The following is a 16,618-nucleotide window of genomic DNA, read 5'->3' on the forward strand; positions in this document are numbered from 1 at the left end:
TATATACGGTATTAACCATAGGACTCGGAGACCATTTTGCAGTTTTAAGCCTAATGATGAGGAACTGTAGAGTCATTATGTTTCTGCAACTACTTTTATCAATTTACCTTTAAATCTCACTGAATAAGGCTATTGGAATTGTTTTGCAAGACCTGTGAGATGATTGATACTAAAGATATCTTACTTATCGAACTTCCTTATCGTATTAAGAAATGTAAGAAATACTTATCGTATTTCCTTACTGAACATCTTACTTTTCTACTGTTTTGCCTGTGGTTGATGTTAAAAGAGTCAAGAACCATACAGGTCATTGTGCTTGATCTTTTGAAAACGGGCAGAACACGGGTGCTTTTTTTTCTTTCTCAAGAACTTCCTTTCCATTTAAAGATTTATGAAAACCTAAACTAAGATACTTCCTTAGCCAACTGTGTCAAGATCCCAGGGTGCAAATTAGCTACACTCTTCATTAAAAAAAGTTTAGGTGTGCCTGGAACAGAAGATTCCCCACAGACTTGACAAGCACCTCGCCACATGATGCGAGTACCACATCTGGGCTCTTCCAGGTAGGGCAGAGGTGTTCAGTCAGCGCTACCGACGCCAGCGCACCTAAGAACCATCCCCACCTCTGAGAGATTCCCCTCAACCCTTTTGTTTTTCACGTTTTTTTTTTTTTTTAATTTCCCTCAACTGTCCCACGCCCAGCAGCAGCTCCGCTCTGGGGCCCGAGCGAGGTGCCAGCCTCGGCCCCGGGGCGCACCTGAGCGGCCGCGGGTCGCCGCCGCCGCCGCCGCCCTGGACGCTGGAGCTCCCCCCCCCCGCCGCCCGCGACACCGTCCCCGGCCCCGTTCGTACCGGGGCGGTAGCGCGGCCGCGGAACCCGGGCGGCCCCCCCGCCAGAGCGGCCGGGCGGCGCCCCTGCCGCCGGCGGGAGGGGGCCGCCGCGGGGGGCGGGGCCGCTCTCCCAGCATGCCCCGAGGGGAACGGTCGGAAGGATGGGTGGGTGGGCGTGTGAGTGCGCGCGCGGCGGTCGGCGGCGCGCGCGCCCACCCCCCCCACGTCCTCCCCCCCTCCGACGCGGAAACCGGCGCCCAGCCGAGCCGCTGTAGCCGGCGCGCAGGGCGCATGCGCGGGCCCCCAGGAGGGCGGGGGCCGGCGTCTAGTGGCGAGCGAGCTGGCCGCCGGTGCCCGCTCGTCGCCCTCGCCGCCGCTACTCGGGGACTAGCGGTCGCCGCGCAACGTCCGCGCCCTCTCCTGTGCTGGGCCGCGCGTGGTCCTGCTCCGCCATGAAGTTGAGCAGTCGCGGCCAGGGATGCTGCGTGGCCGGCAGCCGGGAGCGCGGGCCGCCGCCGCGGAGCCCCTTCGTGCACCAGCTGCGCCTCAGCCCCTTGGAGAAAGCCAAGGTACGGGCGCGCGGGGCCCGGCCTCCCCCCACTTCGCCTCGTTTCCCGCCGCTTCGCCGCCTCCTTCCGCGCGTCCCCCCGCGGCGCACCGGCTGGCGGGCCGCGGCTTGCGGCGGGCGGGGGCACCCTGCCGCCGGCGCTTTGTGAGCCGCCGGGGGCGGCGGGACCGGGGGAAACCCGTGCGTGTGTGTGCGCGCGAGGCGGGCTTGCGAGGGCTGCGGCGGGCGGGCGGGGGTGGCGCGGTGCAGTGCCCGGTGCGGGCGGGGGGCTGAGGGCGGCCGTGGAGCGAGGGGTCGACGGGGGCGCGAGCGGCCAACGGCCGCTGTAGCGCCCGCTGCTCGGAGGTCGTGTTCTTGAAGCGCCCCGTCACCCCTTTCTTTAAAAAAAAACTAAAAAACTGGTTTCTGTTTTTTGTGTGTTTTCTTTTTTTTAATGGTTTTGTGGTGTGGTTTTTGTTTAAAATGGGGGCCAGGGGAACAGTCCTGTGGAGGCACTCTTTTCCAGCGTCCAGTTTAGGACTGGATGCCTGGGCCGAGGCATCCCGTGCATCTGAAGTTTGGCCCCTGGGTAAATAATCCCTGCGGCATAATTTACCCATTGTACAGGTAGCGTGAGATGACAAGAACTGGTATTAAAATGCAAATTTGCAGTTGCATGGCTTTTTCATTTTTTTTTTTTTTTTTTCTTCTTCATGCCACTGCCTCGCTCACCTCACACAGTGAGGAGTAGGTGGTTGGATATGCAGAGTGCATGGCCCACGTCTTAGGCTTTTGGTAAGATCTGGGTCACTTGCTGGATGAAGAAATACAGTCAAAGGCACACCTAATAAGTGATTGGTCATTTCTTACTACTTTCATTGTTGTGATACTTCACTTCCTTAAATCTGTTGTTTTGGGGGCCTAACAGCCTACAGTACCTATCAACATGAAGATTAAGGTCCACTAATATTGAACCTCTCGTATCAAAATGCTTTAAACGCAACGTTAATTTAATTTACATTCCAAATAAAGTTCATTGTTGCGTTACCCTGTTGCTATCCAGATACTTAACACAAGACATGTATGGCCTGATTTACAAAACATTGGAATGCGCTTCATGTTAAGTATCTGGCAGCCAAGAAGTTCATAGTAAACTCCAGTGGAAAAGGTTTTTGCTTTTTTTAATCAAGTTTCCCAGGATGATAGTTAAATGCTGAATTCAGCGGTTACTGATAAATTGTTGTTTGAATGGGAAAAAGGAGAAAAGTTTTGTGTCATTTGCCTCAGTTTATACTCAGAGCTTCGTCAATAAATCACATAGTTGTAATGACTTATTTTCCATGTAACCTTACTTCATTCCTTAAGTCATGTTTTCTGTGTAATTAATGAGGTAGAAGTCTTTTAGAGAGTAGAGAGAAGCAAAGATGGCATGTGTTCATAAGGACTAAGATTGTATCTAATTATAACAATAACAACGTTTTATTTTGCAGTGTTAATGTATCTTTTTAATGTCACTTTCTACTTGGTTATTGATAAGCAATTTTAAAAATACTGTTGGGAGGCCTGAGTACCAGTTTCACAGTTTTTGCAGTATTGAGTCTCATATGAGTTACTGGCATTGCTGATCTTTTGTTAGTCCTAGCAGACTTTTAGCTGTTTCACCAGCAAAGTGATTGGTTGTAGAACGTACCTGCCTTCTGTGTGGGCTGCCCTGTACCTCTGTATGAGATACGAGCTTTGCCACAGGGTTTCAAGGATTTGTTACTTTCAATGAAAACTGTAAGATGTGTTCAAAGCTCTGTAGTTTTTTACAGTGTGCAGACCAAAGGAATAGCCTCACCAAAGAGTGTGGCTCGGTCTTGCTTTTGAAGTGAACAGTCTCTTATTGATGTACAGTGGCAGAGAGTTCTTTAACCCAGCCTTGCTCAACACCTTATTTCTGCAGTTTCATGTGAGGAATGAGTACGCAAGCAGAGATACAGAACTGTGATAGATTTTCTTCTTTGCCTTACTCATGCTCTCCTAACCTCTTCGCTGATTAAGAGTTGTGCTTGAGATAGAGACTGTTAAAGAAGAGCTGTGGAACTGTTCCACTTGTGACAAATGCTGCTCTCCCAGGCAGCTTCTTGAATGGGGAGGCTGCTTTACAGTGAGTTGCAGCAGTGTGCATTCTCTTCCATACACCCCTGGCCTGTTACCATGGGTTTGATATGAAATATTAGAGCTGAACTCATGTCCTGTTCAGCCGTAGGCACATACTGTGTCACAGGCTTTTCTGTCTGCCCTGTGAATCTAACAGGGGTGAGTTCTGGGATTGCAAAGGCTATTGAGGAAGGTTAGGAATGTGTGGGGACTGGAGGTGCGTGAAGAAGTTGATGAGCACAAGGGACTGGGAGACAAGACTGCTTTGTCTGACGGTCTGTCAGATAGCCCCATTATCTTCACTACCACCTCACCCCTCCCTCATCCTGCACTCTGCAAGAGGTTAGATTAGCTTTTTTTGCTCGTTAATACAACTCAAAGTAAATGCATTTTAAAACATTTCAGTCTGAGAATGTGGGAGTGAAGAAAAAAAAAGACAACAAAACAACTGCAAAGAGGAAGAACAGCAGCAAAAAGAAATCCCTTTGAGTGCCAAGGAGTTGTTCACATCATCTTTTATTGCCTTTATGAAAACTGGGAGATAACAGGAGTGTAAAAGCAGTAAGGCTATTTGAGAACTGAGTCTCATGCTTCCAGTAGAAATGATGGTTATTTCACTCTGATCTGAGGGTGACAGTGGGGGTCATTCTTGAAGCTACCTGTTTTATCTCAGTGCTATAATAAAAAGATCCTTTCTGGAAGAAAGAGACATGATTTCATTAACTGTAAATTTTGTTCATCCCGACATCCTCTGGACACCTATCACAAGTCAAAGCTCGTGATTCTAGTTACCCTTGCAGAACAGGTAGAAGCATTACTAGAGCTGTCACAAAGTGTTTGTAGCTTTGTTTCTGTGACAGTTTTTTTGTGGTTTAACCTGGCAGGCAGCTAACCACCACACAGCTGTTCACTCACTCTCCCTGCCCCCAGTAGGATGGGGGAGAGAATTGGGGGGGGGGGGGGGGGAGAGTAAAATTTGTGGAGTGAGATAAAGACCATTTAGATAGTACAGAAAAGGAAGGGAGAAATAATAATGATAAAAGAATATACGAAGCCAGTGACCTACAGTGCGATTGCTCACCGCTCACCATTCACCAAGTGATGCTCAGCCAGTTCCCAAGCAGCAGCCCCCAGCCAGCTTTCCCCCTAGTATATATAGTGAGTGTGATGTTGTATGGTATTCCCTTGGCCAGCTGGGGTCAGCTGTCCTGGCTGTGCCCCCTCCCAGCTTCCTGTGCACCCCCCAGCCTCCTTGCTGGCAGAGCAGTATGAAAAGCTGAAAAGTCCTTGACCTCGTGTAAACACTGCTTAGCAACAACTAAAACATCAGTGTGTTATCAACATTATTCTCATCCTAAATCCAAACCACAGCACTGTACCAGCTATCAGGAAGAAAATTACCTCTATTCCAGCTGAAACCAGGATGCACTTAAAGACATGGTATGATGCCATTTTTCTTTCTTCCAATGTTTCTGGCCCATCTATTGCACCAATGCTGGTGTTCCTTTGGTGCCTTGGTGAGCTGATTTGGCTCATTAAACCAGCAGATTATTCTATTTTTCTGTATTCTGATTGTTTTGTTTTGCTGGAATTGCTTTTCTTCGCTCTAATGAGCTGCATTGGCTCATTGCAAGCTCAGATAAGTGCTAGAGCTGACTCAAGGGAAGAATTGAGGAGAGAGTAAACAGGACCACCCTCTTCAGCAGCAATCATCTATTAGATTGGCTTAGTTGCACATGAAAGTTTCTACTCCTGTGTTTATTTCCATGATTGTGTCAATTAGGGAATTTGCAGAGTGGGAAAGGAGGTAGTAAGATAATTGTTGAGGGGTGAATTCCTAGCACTTTCAGTACCATCTTTGGTGAATGGAGGCTATAGGGATGATAATAGTGAAGCAATGCAAGTGTGGGGCAAGATGTACTCTCTATCTGATATGATTAAAAGAAAAAGCAAAACTTCAACCGTGTTAAATGTGCAACTGTTCATGATTCCATTTTCTTTGTTCACTATGTGACTGTTACTTTGCAATTAGTCATGGAAATTTTATTGTGGATAAACTGTTTTTTAATCATGTTTCTCACTGTATCGCTAATTTCCAAGACGCATTTTTTTCAGCTTCTCTGTGCATGAGAGGTATGATACTGACTTTCAAGATAGGAAACGGAGACATACAGAAGGAGAAACAAGGGTACTCTGATTCTCTTGCTCAGTGCTTAGATATGTAGGACCTGATGTTTTAGAGAACTTAAAAAGGACTTAAGTTCATATTTTATACCTTCATTGTAAGTTCGTACTCAAATCTGAATGTGAGGTCTCTAATAAATGAGGGGAACGTACGATACCTATTTAGTTTAAGTGACTTGCCTTACATCAGATTGAAGCCCTTCTGACGGATGAGTAGAATACAGTTTCCCAGGGCAGCCTTCTGTTACAAGCTGTAAGACCATCCTCTCCCTTCCTGCAGTCCATGGGTCTTTCACAGCATACACTTAACTTCTGAAAAACTATGTAGGATCCTGTAGACCAGCAAATGTTAAATGAGCTGTAGTCAACCCCCTCTGGAGAAAATCAGTCATGAGCTGAACCTCCCACGGTACAGCTCCGGATGGACCTCTAGGGTTTTCTAAATGTATCTCAAAACACAGGTGTTATATGACTTATTACCAGATAGAATTTGTAATTTTAATAGAAGACATGTCTGTATGAATGTCGTAAATATGTAGAAATAACGATCACCAAAATAAGATGTCCATACAAGGTTAGCCCAGGAGTGCATGTCTCCTATGTTCTGATCTCTGACAGCGGCCAGTATAACGGGATCTTCTCCTGTTTTCACTGACACTACTACTGTACGTAGGTTTTACAGGATAGAAGCTTTCTTACCTAGGAGGATGTCTGAATGTAGAGGTAGACAGAGCTACTTTTAAAATGTTAGTATCTTTGTTGATTCCTAACCTTCTTCAGAGGTAAAAAATACTTCTCTCTCCTACCAAATTTCTTGTGTGGACAGGCACTGCACTACCACCTGCTAAAAGAGGCTAGTGTCACAGCCAGACCCTGTACATCCGTGTACTTGGAACTGCTTCTTGCTTGCTATTTCCACTACTGTTGTCTCTGGACACGGAACACCAAGAGGCCTTTTCTACACATTTATACTATCTTTCACATCCTTACAGATGCAACTACTGCTTCCATTCTGTGATGTGTCTCTAAGTGATCTTGATACAAGGGAATTCTACACAGACGCAAAGGACTGAATAGCTTGGCACCAGTCATCTGCCATTCAGCTTTGTCCTGGTATAGGAGGAGACGTTGAGGAGTGGGAGGGAGAAGGCACGAAACCTAGAGGACTGTGTTTTGTTTCCCTTTTTTTCTTGACAGCTGGGCTTCCTCATCTTTCAAGCCTAGAAGGCAGCTGCTCTCCCTTCTCCACTTCGCAGGTGAATGCTTCCCTATTTGATGCCAGACATGGTGGTCTTGTCTATGGGCACAGAGTTGCTTGATTTGGTATGACTTTGGTGCTCGGCTATCTGACCGTTGCCAGTGTAGGAAGTTGAACTTGTTCATCTGGGAGACTAGCCTATCTAAGAAGAAAATTCCTTTTTCTTCTGATTCTGGAAACTGAAGCAGTCCACCCAGGGATGGGAATCCTGTGTTGGGGAGTGAGACCATGGTTGTTCTGAGATCATGGTGCCAGTCTGAACCATCACTGTAAAATCTGACATTGCAGTGGGCTGATAGCTTAGGGTTTGAAACTGCTGTGTGTTCCCTGCTTCTACCCTAGATCTACAGATTTGTGCAGCTACAGGGTGAGTTGGTTATTGAGCTGTTTTGGGAAGTGAGAGGAAGCAGGAACTGATCAATGGAAAACGGAGCTGCATGATGACTAGATCTGCATCAGGGAAGAGGAGAATAATATGAATAATGCTTTCCACAGCAGCCTGGAGATGCATCAGATTAAGCACAACATGAGACAGCACCTTGTGCCTCATTACTCATCCTTGCCCAGCCATTGTGATGCTGAAAAGTGCTTTTCTGCCTCATCTGTTGCACCTGTGAATACGTAGCATACTTCCTTTTGAATTCTCTTTCTTTACATGGCCTTTCTAGTTCATAGTGTCTTCATCTTCTGTTAGCCTGCACTGTACAGCTTGAGGAGCATTGGTGCTACCCCAGTCGGCTTCTTAGAGTTTTCAGTTCCCTCTCTCTCCCTTAGCCATTCATCTGAAGCTGTACCCTTCTCCATTGTAAGGGCTTTTTTTTTTTTTCCTTTCTTCCTGTCCTTTGAGGGAGAAAGATGGGAGTCTTGTCTTCTGGAACTGTTTCTTGGAGCAAGTGGATCATTGCACAGATAGCTGCTAAGCTGCGTTTTCTGGGGGACAGTTGGGGTAAAACTCCAAACAGCTCAGGAAAGGCCGTGCTTTTGGCAGAGTTCTTCAAAAGCCTGTGGGAGAACTTCCAATGTATCACGTTTTCACCAAAGTTGAAGGCAGGAGGGCTGGCTGGCTGGGAATAGGCTCTCCGAGAACTGGAGTGCTGGGAGGAGGTGCAGAAGCAACTAGGTTCACCCTGGCTTCCCAGGGGATGGTAACTTCTTCAAAATGTCTGCTTTCTAGGGGGCTGTGTCTGTTAGCACAGGCCTGGAACATAGACTCATATGTGCGTCTGGACGTTTGTGCAGAAGTATCTCTGCACAGTGTTCCCCACTGTGGTTTCCCCACAGCTTCTGGTTCCAAGAACATACTACAGAGGAACTGGTGCCTTCCCAGTCCTGGAGGAGCTTCCAGGCTGGGGCCTGTATTGCTGTGTGAATGCACCCTGCTGAAGTGCGTATCACTGGCTGGGAACTGCTGTGATGGACTGGCTTCTCTGTAGCGCAGTAAGATTTACAACACACCCATGCTAAGTGTTTACTTAATGTGAGGCTGCAGAAGAGGAGAAGAGCATGCGGATGTATTCATTGACAAATGCAGGGTCTGAAGAAATGTGGAAAGCTAAGACTGCTTTTGCTGTAAAGAATGTGCTGTGTTTCAGCTACAATTGAGATTGGTGAATACAAAATTGTTACACATACACCACAGTTATTTGTTTGGAATTGAAGTGTATTCTGCTGGTTTTAACATTAGATATTTTAAAGTTAGGACTTCAGATCAATTTTTAGGAATCACTGACTTTTTCAGTCTGAGATTGTGTTAGAATAATGCATTTGTTTTGGATTTTGCAGATTGCCTTCATGACCTTGACTCTGTTTCCTATCCGACTCTTTTTTGCTGCTTTTATGATGTTGCTGGCCTGGCCTTTTGCATTCATTGCTTCCATGGGATCTGATGAGCAAGAGCTTGAAAAGCCCCTCTCCTGGTGGCGAAAGTGAGTCACTGATGTGGTGAAATAATGAAAGAATCATTATTTAGTTCAGCAGTTTGAAATAAGAAGATTGGAAGTACCTGATATCTGTCCCACAGACCTGCTTTTCTTGTCAAAAGAAAAATATAAAAATCATCATTTAAACACTTTCCTCAAATGGGACACTAAAAATACCTCAACTTTTTGATGTAGCGGGTGACCCGAGAATTACAGGGTGAAAAAATGATCATGTCTGGCCTCTTATCTTTATTGAGGATGTAGTGTGACGCTTCATTGTGACATCCTTCAATTTCAATTGTTCTCGTAATGCCAACTTCTTGTTATGAAGATTGACACTACAGAATGTGCCCAGATTTCATATTTGAAATTGTTGTTTTAACCTGCTTCACCCCATTGTTTGCTACCCTGTGATGAATTGACAAAAATTCTGTTGATTCTCTGAGGGTTTGCCCCATGCTTTGGCGCTTATTAGGAAGTCTGTGCTTTCTTTGATATTGGTATGCTTATTAAGGTAGAATGTAAGATAGTGTTCACCCATCCATGAAAACTGCTAAAGAAGTGTATCGCCTCTTCTGTAGAGAACTCTAAAATTTGCTGGCACTAGCATGAGGGAAGCTAGTTGTATTTTGTATCACAGGAGGGAAGGAGGTTGAGAACCAGAGGCATGTCACTTTACATTTCATTTGGAATGATATCAGTATAATGACTAAAGGAATAATGGACTGCCTTCAATCTTGCATACAGTTATTTTGAAGCTTTTTAGATTGTCCCTTCCCCATTTCATCCAGTTTTCAGTGTCGCCCTGCTCTCCGGCATCCAGTCCCTGTGAGTGTAACAGTTTGTGGTGATTGGTTTTTACACTCTGTTGGTTCAAAGTAAATGTTTTTCTTTTAATGACTGTCAGTTCAAAAAACAAGCAAACACCACTCCCCCCCCCCAAAAAAAACCCAAACAACTTTAGGAAGAGATAGGGAAAAGGGAAGAAAATAAAGTATTTCCAGAGCTCCCAGATGTGTTCTGTAGGCATCCCTGTGTTTGAGAATCTCTGCCTTACACTTCTCCACTGTTTTGTTTGGGTAAACTCGAACCCAAGAATCAGGTTTGTTGCATTCTAGCAATGTGCTAATAGCATTTTTCAGGACTCAGTTTATTAGAGCTTTTTTGGTGTTACTAGAAAGCTTTATTAGGCATTGTATAGAAGAAACTCAACAGTCATAGTCTGAATCAAAATTAATTTAGTGATAAAATAAATGCCAATCTTATTGTTATTAAAAAGCATTAATATTCAGGCATGAAATGAAATTGAATGGCATCTTACCTTGAAAGTGGTCTTAAATCTGCTGAGAAAGACAGAAGAGGTCTATGCAGTGTTCCTGCTCCGCTTAAGCAGCGTATCCTATCTGTACTTTTGTCATGCTAACAAAGATTTTTATGTAATGTTGTTCTTTTCATTATTTTAATGTATTCCTGTGGCAGCATAACTGTTTTCTCAACTCTTTACAGGATAGTGGATATTTTGCTGAAAGCAATCATGAGAATGATGTGGCTTGCTGGTGGATTCCACTGGATAAATGTAAAAGGCAGACGCGCGTTGCCGGCGGAAGCAGCTATATTAACTGTTGCTCCCCATTCTTCCTACTTTGATGCCATTCCTGTAACTATGACGTTCGCCTCCATTGTGATGAAAGCAGAAAGCAAAGATATTCCTGTTTGGGGAAGTAAGTTGGTAAATACTTCATTTTTCAAGAACAATTAAAAATTATTACTTGGGAATTTCACTGTCTGTATATGAGAAGGCCTGAAACGCAAAAAAGATTTTGCTATAATATATGGTGAGTTTGTTTGGTTTTTTACTGGTATACTTTGAATGTCAATAGAAAAAAGCTGAGTGGGATTTCCCTTTCTCCAAAGTGGAATCATTGTACAGAGTCAAAACAACGCTATAGAACTCATGGTTGAATTTGCAGTGAAATTGCAACTTTTTAAGACCTGACAAATAGAAAATCAAGTTAGGATGTGGCTAGAGAAACAAGGGTGAAGCTATAGAGAAAGTCCACCAAAACTTCTTTCTTGGTGCAAGTTGGGGTGCCGTCCCAGAAATGCATTTTAGGAATGTTGTCTGCTCTGAATGGTATCTTGCATTGAGGGAGTGCTGCTAATCCTTCATGCATCAATAAGTTTGTTTCAGGCAGAGTGTGAGAGATGAGCGAGCTCAGATTGTTGTGCACTCAGATTTAGTCATAAGAAATGCAGATGCCCAAGTCAGTAGTGTTTGAATACTATCTTTGGAATTACCAATGTAGATTCTCACAAAAGGCTTGAGATAGACCTGTGATTTTTTTTTTGGTGCAGTTGTGCCAAAAAAATGGGTAAGCTTTTAGGCTTGTAGACTTCTAACCAAAGTCTGTAGAAGCATTTTGGAGAAACCCACCATGTTGTGTCTAGGGACCAGCCAAGTTCAAAGAACCTTCCTGTGACTTCTTGTGTCAATTTTAAGGGTAATATAAAAAGGACAAAAGATTTTACTTTGGCCTTGGGTAGGGACTCTTTAAATTAAAAGTCTAAACAAAAGCTTTGAGTTCCTTCGCAACTAAGTGGAATCAGGTTGTTGGTATCGACATCCTATTAAAATTTCATTAGGCAATGTGGTTTTAAGGATGTCTTCAAAATGAGAAGCTGAGACATGGCCGCAAATGGTGAGTGGTTACATCTGGAAGCTTCATGTAGGGAATCTCTTGGTATAAAGGCCTCTCTGTATTGGGTAAAGTTCATGCCAGAACTGTAGCTGTATCTCAATTTCACTGAATATCTGACGACTAGAGTTTAGTAAAAGTTGGTGGCAGTGAAAAATACATGTAAAAATGAATAGATACTCTGAACAAAAAGGGTGTAGGCATGAGTTTTTAAAATCAAATGTATACAAGCAAGCATAATGTGAAAATAAAAAGAAATTTAACTTCCTTCTCCAATACTGAAAGAAGATATTGTTGAGAGATGTTTTGTTGACACTCCTGTACAGTGTAAGTGTATCCAGGCCAGCTTAGGCTTTAGGAGCAGCCCAGCCATAGAAGCAGGGACAGACTGATCTTTCTCAGCTGACTCAATTGACTGTTCAATAATTGCTAGCTCAGCAAAATAAAGTAGTCCATGTGGAGCTCTCCTTTACTTGCAGCTGGACAGTTTGGAGGACCCAAACTAGATGAGGTAACTCCAGGCTATGTTGTGTTACTGAAGGGTGATGAAATGTCAGAATGGCATTTGACAGAATGCTGTAATAGCTGCTTAACTATCCCATGTAATAGATTCAGTGGGGAGTAGTGGGAAAGCCTAAGGAGAATCTGTAGGGATATGGAGGTTGTAGTTACACTGAACATAGCACAAATAATGCATATTGAGTAGTTAAAACTATTTCCTGTATACCTAATTTAATTTTAAGGTAACTATTAAAGGATTCAGTTGAAAGTCTAGACTTACTGCAATAAATTTTAAAAATTACTCACTTGATTTTGTTCATGTGTGAGCAAAACCAGCTACAGAAAAACAGAAAACACAGAAAACTACATATAGTGATTTGTTGGAGTATTACTGGACTGTACAGTGTAGTCAAGTAATGAGTATTTTGTCCTGTATAGCTGCATTCACTTTGTCATGCAGCCACAAAAATTATGTAGTCCCTTATGAAGTGTTCAGAAAAATGCCATGGAAATGAAGCATGGCAGAGATCGTAACTGGGATTCAGAGTTCAAATTTTTTTTTTTTAGAGGAATACTTTTATATTAGCAATATTAATTAAAGCATTTTGTGCTATTAAAGTAAACGGATCTTAACAGAGAGGTAAGTAATCACTGTGATGATTAGTTTGCCTTAAAATTTAGTGAAAACTTTTTCCAGTGGAGTGAAGTTGTGATTTTTTTGTTTTCTTTTACCGCTTGAAAGAGGTTTTCTGTGAAGCAGATGGTACTTACTGACTGTCCTCTCCTCCTTTGATCTGGTATTTTAATTCCAACGTTATTTACACTTCTCTACGTACACACACAAAAATGTATTTCATGTTATAGGACCACTGGTATTCCTCTTATGCTATCTGTGAAAAGATGGTAATGTTTTTCTTGGGTTGTGTGGTGAATTGTCAACACTCTAGACATTCATCTAGAATTTATCCCAGCGAGGTCAGAGTCGTTTTTTATGTCCTTCAGTTTTGTAAATCTTGCAAACTTATGCCATCTCCAGTGAAGTTTTGGAGCCAGCCATTGATAATCCTAACTTTGCTATTTCTTAACTGAGTCTTGTTAATAGTCATTCAGAATCTTCTGGGAAGTTTTAAATAAAGTACATTCATTTAACTCTGTGAGCAGACTTCAGCATATAAAAAATTAAGCAGTAGAGAAAATTTGAAGACAATCTCAAAGGATGAGGGCTTTGAGTGAAGAGTAGAACTTAATCCAGAATATCTAAATATCATATAAATCAGTTGGCTTTCTGATGTAATGACATTGTTTATCAGGACATTGTACATTGTTTACCAGAGGGATCAGGTGCTTTAGCAGGCACAAAAAGATCTGATTGCTAACTGGTTACTGAGATTGGTTCCGAAGGTGGTTTTAATAGGTTTCTGAAGCAGCTGCCTGTATTATTGTACCCTTAGTTTGCCAGTCATGGAATACTTAGTGTTTGATCAAAACACTTTTAAGTCTAGGTGATTAAAAGCCTGTTGTTTTTGGGATTGGAAATATTCCACGAGTGTGTTAGTATGAGTGTTTTATTGCTTTCTAACTTGAAGGCAGCTCTGCTGGACCACAAAGTCCAATTTCAGAAGCAGACTTAAGTCTTGTGACTCCTTCAGACAACTTCCTTCTTTTGAGGAAAATAAGAAAGAACAAATTAACAAATATGACCTCTTCAGTTAGTGGTCAGTAGTGAAGAAGATTATCCACTGAGCACACACGCTCGGTTAACGAACTCTGTAGAGGAACTGCTTGTCCAAATATAAATGCGATATGAACGATCATTAAAAAAAAAAAATCGTGTCTGGTAAGAAAAGAATGCCAGAACAGATGGAGCACATCACCACTATGCTGAAGAAGGACATGTATTTCTGCGTAATGGCTTTCCAGACTTTTGGTAGGTTGGAGATGTGAAGTTTGCTGGACCACTTTAGTGTAATGTATGCAGCCCAGTGAAGATGATGTCTATGGATCTGTTGCACCTTAAGTTGTCTGAAGTAGTTAGATCAGTTCATTCCTCAGCACAGGTCCTTAAACTTTCTTGTTTTCTCTACTGGACCCCAGTTCAAGTCAGGACAAGCTCTTTGCTTAAATTCTGGGTAGTTACACTTCACTGCCTTATTTTTTTCTAGTAAAGCAAGTTGTTATATAAAAGTATATATATTATAGAAGTTATTTTTTCATTGCTGAAGTGGTCAGTGCTACTACAGAAATAGTTCAATAAGAAGAAAAAGGGATTTGTCAGTAAATGTGATTTGGTGGGGATTTTGTTGGACAACTTTTGTGATTCAAACATCTGTGGTCTGAACTTTCAAAACCTAAATTTAAGGTGATAACTAATTTAAATTTTAAGCAACTTCTTAACATCTGTAACCTCACCCTCTGAAAAAGAGAGGAAGTTGATACCTGTGAGATGAATGGGGGAATATCTTAGCTTAAGTTTATAAAGGGGAAGGAGGTCATTTGTACTTGGCAGAATACAGAAGAGCTAAAGAAGGGAGAAGCACACTGCACTGTGTGTGAAGCCATCAATTCTATTGTGGGCGTGTTTTTCCACATCTAGTAAACTTAAGATTTTTTTGTTGTTGTTGTGCAAGCTCATCTTTTGAAAGGGCTTTACAGGCCTTTCTTGAGCATCATAACTAAAAGACAAGAAATAAGTAATTAAGTGGGAAATATTTATGCTGTGGTAGCTGGGTATGTCTTCATCTCAGAACTTAAAAGATGCCATTTTACTTACTCATGAGCTCTGTTATGCAACCTTCAGTCCTCCACCCCAATTGCTTTCTGCCCCATACCTTCCAAATAACACAAGGAAGAGAACCGTGGTAGACCCATAGTTCTTCAGTGAGGATCTCACATTTAAATACTTCTGAGATTCGTTACAGTCCTTAAACAGTCCTTAAACCCCTTATAGAAAAACCTGCTTGTAAGGTGAAGGTGTCACAGATTTCTTCTCTTATATGCTGTAAATCAGCAGCTTAAACGCTGTTAAGGTCACCAGCTTGAATGCCACCATCCTATGGTATGTTGGCATTGTAGCCTGCGTTGAGTATACAAATGAGCTCCCCAGTCCTGGGGAGCATCTTGAAGTTATTGCCAAGCTTATCTGTTTCATCCTCTCCTTTAAAAACTTCCATTTCAAAATTCAGTGTTTCCTTCAGGCTGTGGGCACCCAAATGGTCCCGCGGTATTTCAGTCCTCACAGGACCTTTCTTGGAGAGATGTAAAATAGTTTCACTGTCACCTATGTATTATAGGTATGCCTTTATTGTTTGGGTTGGAATCCTGGACTCGTTGGATTACTATTTTTTTTTTTTACCATGAATTCAGTAACAGTTACTTCTCATTTAAACCACTGCTGGAATACCTAAACCACCATCACATTTTTTAAGCCATCCTAGTTAATATCATTAATGGAAGTTACAAACTACAGTATATAGGAAACCTTCAAACCAACACAACTGCTGCTGTAAAATACTTTTTAGACTGGCAGCAGCAAACTAAAACATACAGCCAAGCCTTCATACAGGTAATGCAGGTACGAGAGCACACAGCAATCTTTGTGTTATGAAAATGGTCTTTGTCCCTCAAGAAGTCCTTAAAGGAAATAAATCACATTTTGAAAGACCAACCCAAATGTCATGGAATTTACTACTTCTGTTAAAGTTGAAGAGAACACTGATTATTTACTTCCCACTACTGACCTGTCCTTGTCCTACAGAGTGCATGTTTTCTGCCTTTCCCTTTGGAAACAGGGAGAAGAACTTTCCCGTTAACCCTACCTCTATACCAGGAATACTTGGTATCTGTTCTGTCAGGTGGTCCGTCTGCTAAGCGTTTAGTCAAATGCTGAGAAGTTGTTCTTGACACATATTTAACTTCAGTGCTTGGTTCAGGCTTGGGTCAAAAAAGTATTTCTGTGTATGATTGTTGCTCTAATAAGATACTACCACTAACTTTTTAAATCTCATGTAGTGTACTGTGACTATGATAACGCTTCTGTCTGTAAAAACACTATTTCTGGTAATGGGACCGGCAGTTTAACATCTTTGTTGGCAACATGGAGAGTGGGGTTGAGTGTGCCCTCAGCAAGTTTGCCAACAACACTAAAGCTGTGTGGTATGGTTGACACACTGGAGGGAAGGGATGCCATCCAGAGGGACCTTGACAGACTTGAGAGGTACACCTGTATGAACCTCATGAAGTTCAACGAGGCCAAGCGCGAGGTCCTGCACATGGGTTGGGGCAATCCCAAGCGCAAACACATTCTGGACAGAGAATGGACTGAGAGCAGCCCTGAGGAGAAGGACTTGGGAGTGTTGGTTCATGAGAAGCTCAACCTTACCCAGCAATGTGCTCTCGCAGCTCAGAAAAACAACCATATCCTGGGCTGCATCAAAAGAAGCATGGCCAGCAGGTCAAGGGAGGTGATTCTTCCCCTCTGCTCTGCTCCGGTGAGACCCCACCTGGAGTACTACTTGCAGCACTGGAGCCCTCAGCACAGGAA

The 16,618-nt window shown here is 43.0% G+C and overlaps 1 protein-coding gene across 1 annotated transcript in view; it reads left to right on the forward strand.

Annotated features, from left to right (window-relative positions):
* Positions 1-514: 514 nt before the first annotated feature.
* LPCAT1 (lysophosphatidylcholine acyltransferase 1) overlaps positions 515-16,618 on the forward strand; it is a 67,927-nt gene continuing 51,823 nt past the window's right edge. The window contains 6 exon segments of the mRNA XM_081996553.1: positions 515-1,089; positions 1,091-1,129; positions 1,132-1,174; positions 1,177-1,400; positions 8,745-8,887; positions 10,388-10,602. Of these exon segments, the coding sequence (XP_081852679.1) occupies positions 967-1,089; positions 1,091-1,129; positions 1,132-1,174; positions 1,177-1,400; positions 8,745-8,887; positions 10,388-10,602 (787 nt within the window). The 5' untranslated portion in view covers positions 515-966.

This window comes from Phaethon aethereus, assembly GCF_964289735.1.
Source record: "Phaethon aethereus genome assembly, chromosome: 2".
In the NCBI taxonomy this organism is placed as follows: Eukaryota; Metazoa; Chordata; class Aves; order Phaethontiformes; family Phaethontidae; genus Phaethon; species Phaethon aethereus.